General features: G+C 50.3%; 1 protein-coding gene across 1 annotated transcript; it reads right to left on the bottom strand.

The window, feature by feature from the left end:
- Positions 1-1,894: 1,894 nt before the first annotated feature.
- On the bottom strand, positions 1,895-3,792 carry Abhd16b (abhydrolase domain containing 16B). Its single transcript, NM_001014052.2, has one exon. The coding sequence runs from the start codon at positions 3,559-3,561 to the stop codon at positions 2,137-2,139; it is 1,425 nt and encodes a 474-aa protein (NP_001014074.1). The 5' UTR covers positions 3,562-3,792; the 3' UTR covers positions 1,895-2,136.
- Positions 3,793-5,275: the final 1,483 nt, after the last annotated feature.

Below are 5,275 nucleotides of genomic sequence, written 5' to 3'. Positions count from 1 at the left end.
GTAATCAGGGACGCGCCGCCTTCCTTCCGCTCGGGTTCGTACTCCGCCTTCACCCCGCCCTCGGTGAAGTAGTGTCCAATGAGAAAGTCCTCTGGCCCCACCGAAGACCAATCTTTCAATTTGATAGGTCAGACTGCAGCGAAGCAGGAAGCAATGCTTCTAATCAGGTTCCATAGTAAAATTCCAGGGTAAAAAGGGCAGAACAGCTGAAACTCGAGGGATGGCTCGGATTGTGTTACAGTTCGCTGGCTTCCCACCTAAACCTCGGCTGCCCACAAGACCTTCGACCTTGCATCTCGACGGGTCAAACTCAGGCCCGTGCACTCCCCAATGTCAGGTCAACCTCTCCCCACTCCCTGTAAATTCTTTTGGTTTTTGAGGCAGGTTGCTTGCAGCAAAGGACGACCTTGAATTTACCAAAATCCTCCTGTATCCACCTCCCTAGTACTAGAATTACAGGAGTAAGCCATCACAGCTGATTTATACCGCATTGGAGATCGAGAATTCAGAACTTGATGCATCCTGGGCAAGCACTGTACCAAATAACTTTCGCAGCCTCTTTAAGGAGACTTTTTGGAGCTGGGGACCGAACCCAGGGCCTTGCGCTTGCTAGGCAAGCGCTCTACCACTGAGCTAAATCCGCAACCCCAAGGAGACTTTTTATTGTCTAGAAGTGCACTAAAAATGAAGAGAGCGCGATTCGTCCTCTTGCCCTGCAGGTGCCGCTCTCTCCAGCTGGATTCCTACTCTAGTAGGCCAGCTGTTTTGGGGCTGCTGGGCAGCTTGCATTCTGGTACTGGAAGAGTTCACACAGCATTGAACACCTCGGGGGCCTGTTGGACCCTCCCAATAACTGAAGCCCAGCTGGGTGTAAGAACCCCTATGTTTTCTCACTTTCTTTTCACAGCAACAGGTGAGCCAGCATTGGCACCCCCTCCCAGTTTACAGATGAACAAACTGAGGCTAAAGTAATTTTCCAAAGATCACTCAAGAGGTTTGAGGTTCTTATGGTTTTAATGTGTCAACACCGACAGGAGAACAAGACTCGCCCTGACTCCAAATAAGGGAGTCGTGACCATTGGGCAACTCTCTGCTAAAAACAAGCCTTACAATTTCTTTTTGGCTCTGAATTTTTTTCTGGAAGAAAAAAACCCTTAAACGATATTGCCCCTCTTTCAGAATTTCCCTCTCCAGCTAAGCCCGAGTGAGTACTAGTTCCTGGTAGCTTCCCACTACCTGTCCCTTCTCTGGCTCTTCTCCCTACAGATGTCTTCTTGCACGGGACTATGTGCTTCATTGTCTGTGACAGAATCCTGTTCAAGGCTGTCCATTAATATATCTTCTCCATTTACCATCTTGCTTAACCCAGCCTGATCAGCCCCTGTCCACAGGGCTGGAAATGACAAGAGCAGTAGTCCCTTCTTCATGTAGTGAGTGACCACAGTGCAGACAGTGGTGAGCTGAACACTTGTCATTCAGTTTGCATTCTTGAGCCATGAACAAAGCCCAGACCTAGCCCAGGTCTGGCCCAAGATGACACCCAGTAATAAGTGGGTAATGTTAACACCCGGTAACAATTCAGAATCTCTAGGACTCAGGCCATCCTGCACCCTGTTGACATAGGTCTGCAGTCCCTCTGTAAATCTCCCCTCCATAGAATACAGAAATGCGAAGGGGGGTACTGCACAGCAGCAACTGCTGAGACCTGCTAGAATGAGACCCTACAGTGGCAGGAATCTCTTCACTGGGCACTACTTGAATCTTTAGTTGCTGTCCTCTTCTCAGGAGCTACCCTACAGCCCAAGCAATGTGAAAGGCACTTCCCTGTGACCCCACAGCCTCCCATGGTCTCCCATGAGCAAACACCACATAAATTGGATCACCATTAATTGGATCAGGTTCATCTTTACATTGCCTTTGAGAATTAGGCACAGACATTCAGATGTTTGCAAGGAAGAGAAAGGATGGAAGCAGGAAGGAACAGAAAGAAAGTAAGGGAAGATATACTGCCCACTCCCAGACACCAAGATCCTCAGCAGGGCCAGCTTTTCTGTAGAGATGTAAGGAGAGGAACAGTGGGGGTGGGGAGCTAGAAAGTATACAAATGCCCAAATGCATGAGTCACATAAACTGTGGCTACAGTCTCCAGGGCAATTGGAAGTCTTCAGGCTCCAAGGGACTGCAGTGAGTTGCCTCCAGGTTCTTGAGGTGCCTACGTGCCAAGAACAGTGCAAGGTGCCGGCGCCGCCGGGCGCTCAAACCTTGGCCCACGAACCAGGGAAAGGAAGGTCCGTGTGGCCCCCAGGTCTTGGTATGGTCCAAATCCTTCTGGCGGCCCTCACGATAAGAACGAAGTGTTGCCAAACACCACTCATCATCGACGTGGTAGCGTGCATATAATGCAGTTTCTTGAGCCAGGTTGCTGGCACGTAGCCAGCGGATTACCACTGTGCGGCCCTCACGGGCCATCACAGAGGGGTATCTGTGCTCCAGAAGGCGCAACAGCAGCTCATTGCCACGGTTACCTTCCACATCGCCCTCCACTTGGCAAGATGGCAACGAGGGTACATGGCCCGAGGTGCTGACAACATCATCTTGTGTACGTCTTAGCAAGAGTACTGGGCCTGGGTAGCAGCACAGCTGCTCAGCAACATTGAGGTTGAAGTGCTCCCGTACAGTGCGTACTACCAGCCCCTTCCAACTCTGGGGCATAACCTTCAGCGCTAGTGGCACAAGATCATCAAAGGTGGCATCCAGCACTAGTGCACCCAGTTCTGGGTAAGTCATGGTGGCCCAAGTGGCTGTGAAGCCTCCTATAGACCAGCCATAAACCACCACATTTGCTGGTGAGAAATGCAGGCGGTGCAGCGCATATTTGACCACCACATCCATTGCATTTGCATCATGTTGTGGGAAAGGTGCACCTGTGCTGCCCCCAAAGCCAGGGTGGTTCCAGCCTAGCACTGAGTATCCAGCCTCCAGAGGTGCGGACAGGCAGCCCATCTCGTAGAAGCCAGCATTCCCTTCACAGCATATAACCAGGCACAGGCCGCGGCCATGGCTGCCGGGATGCTGCCGGCGATCCATGAACATGGTGTCAATCTCATTGCCATCGCAGGCCACCAACTTGGCACGCCGCCCACGGTAGCGGTCCACTAGTCGCTCCTGGCCCTGCTGCAGTAGAGGCAATAGTGCGCGCGTCATCAAGAACATAGAACCCGGGTATACAAGCCAGCGGCCCAGTGAGTGTGCCAGTGCATAGCTAGCGAGCTGGCTGGGCAGCTCACGGATCTGCTGGAGGAGGCACTGCACTTGGCTCCGAGCTCCACGTGGAGGCCTTGTGAGTGCGTCCTCGCCCAGCGCCGCATCATGTAGCAGCCACACACCTGCGGCAGCTGCAGCACAGGTCAATGCACGGTGACTGCTATTATTAGTGCCTGGGACATGCAGGTCATCCCAGCGGAAGTCCACCGGCCAGCTGCGGAAGTTGTAACTGTAGTTTGCTGTCAAGTAGATCTTGAACACGTGTACTAGTGCCTTCACAAAGCAGATGACACACATGAGCACTGAAGCTTTGCGTTGTTCCCTGCTAGCCCCAAGGCCTGAAGGCCCAGTCCTAGTTGTGGAATGAAAGCAGGAGATGCAGGCCTGGCCCAGCCAGTGGCTGCGGAGGCAAGGGCCACCCACGGCACTCTGATAACATGCCTCCTTTTACTAGGCCCCAATGGCCTTTGTGACCTGTGTCTTCCAGGGCCAAGGGAAAGCTGTATGGCTCTCAGTTTTGTGAGTCATTGTTGCTGGGAGAAGTGACGCTAGGGTGACAGGCTCACAAAGGGTTCTAAGGCTTGGTAAACCTCTAGTTCTGTCCCACCCACCTGGGAAAGTGCCTTAGGACCTCACAGCAGCTTCCTACCTTGTTTCTAGCACCTTGAGCAGCTCCCACCTCCTCCACTGAAGATAGGCAACCAAAGAGGCCAGAAATAAATAGCCTTGACTTCTTCCATATTGGGGGAAGACAATAAAAGAAAAGGGATTTCCCACACCAGGGCCAAACTTGTAGTTGGTAACAATTCCTTATCCCCTCCTTGGACTTTGGGGTTCATTGGTTTACCATTGGTTTCCCAGAAAACATCTAGGTTAGAACAGAGCTGCTGTTTGGAGTCAGGAGGTGATTTTGCTCATAGCCTGACTCCTGTAGCTTTATACTTACTTTCTGCAGGAAGGAGATGTGGTAGACTAGGAACATCTTCCCTTACCTCTTCACACACACACACACACACACACACACACACACACACACACACACTTTCTGAATTATTTTTCACTGGTCCAATAACAGCAACAGCAATTACCTCCAGGCGGGTCCTACATAGCTGTAGTTTCTCTTTTTTTCATCCCCTAGTTGATCATCTCTCTCTCCCACTTGAACCAACCCACAAACTTACCTTCCTTCTTTTAGAGGGCTCTAGTGGGTGGGTTCCCCTTTTTCTTTTGCACTGAAGATGGCCAGCCTGCCTGAGGGTCAAACAGCTGGAGAGCAGTATACTGCAGCACTTGGGAGCTAATTGAGCAGTGGTCCATACCTGAAACAAATTTTAAAAGCCATGAAATGCAGCTGGATCCCCTGAGTCCATGGGCTGGGTCTACTCAGCAGATCTCAGGCTTTTGGGTAAGGTGGTTTCCAGTCTCTAGCAACCAGCCTCTGCTTTCCTGTTCTATTTTCCAGTTAAGAAACTGATTCAAGCAGCCCCATAGCTTTGGACTCGGCTGAAGAATGCTGCTGTTCATAGAGGAGACAGAGGAGAAGGACTATAGTGGTGGTTTGAATAAGTGTACACAAACCCCTGCCCCCATAGACTAGTGATTGAATGTGTGACCCGTGGGATTGGTACTACTAGGAGGCGTGGCCTTGTTGGAGGAAGTGTGTCACTGTGGGAACAAGCTTTGAGGTCTCATATGTTCAAGCTATGCCCAATGTGGCACACAGTTTCCTTCTGCTACCTGTGGATCAAGATGTAGAACTCTTGGTTAGCTCTGCAGCACCTTGCCTATCCGCATGCCACCATGCTTTCTGCCATGATGATAAGGGACTAAACCTCTATTTGTGAGCCAACCACAAAATTAAATGTTTTCCTTTATAAGAATTGCTGTGGTTGTGGTATCTGCCTTAGTCAGAGTTTATTTTTTTAAAAGAAGCATTTATTTATTTATTTATTTATTTATTTATTTATTTATTTATTTATTTAATGTATATGAGTACACTGTATCTGTCTTC

Source organism: Rattus norvegicus, chromosome 3, assembly GCF_021556685.1.
Source record: "Rattus norvegicus strain SHRSP/BbbUtx chromosome 3, alternate assembly SHRSP_T2T, whole genome shotgun sequence".
Lineage (NCBI taxonomy): Eukaryota > Metazoa > Chordata > Mammalia > Rodentia > Muridae > Rattus > Rattus norvegicus.
Note: the sequence above shows the minus strand (reverse complement) of the source record. Positions and strands in the feature narration are given on the sequence as shown.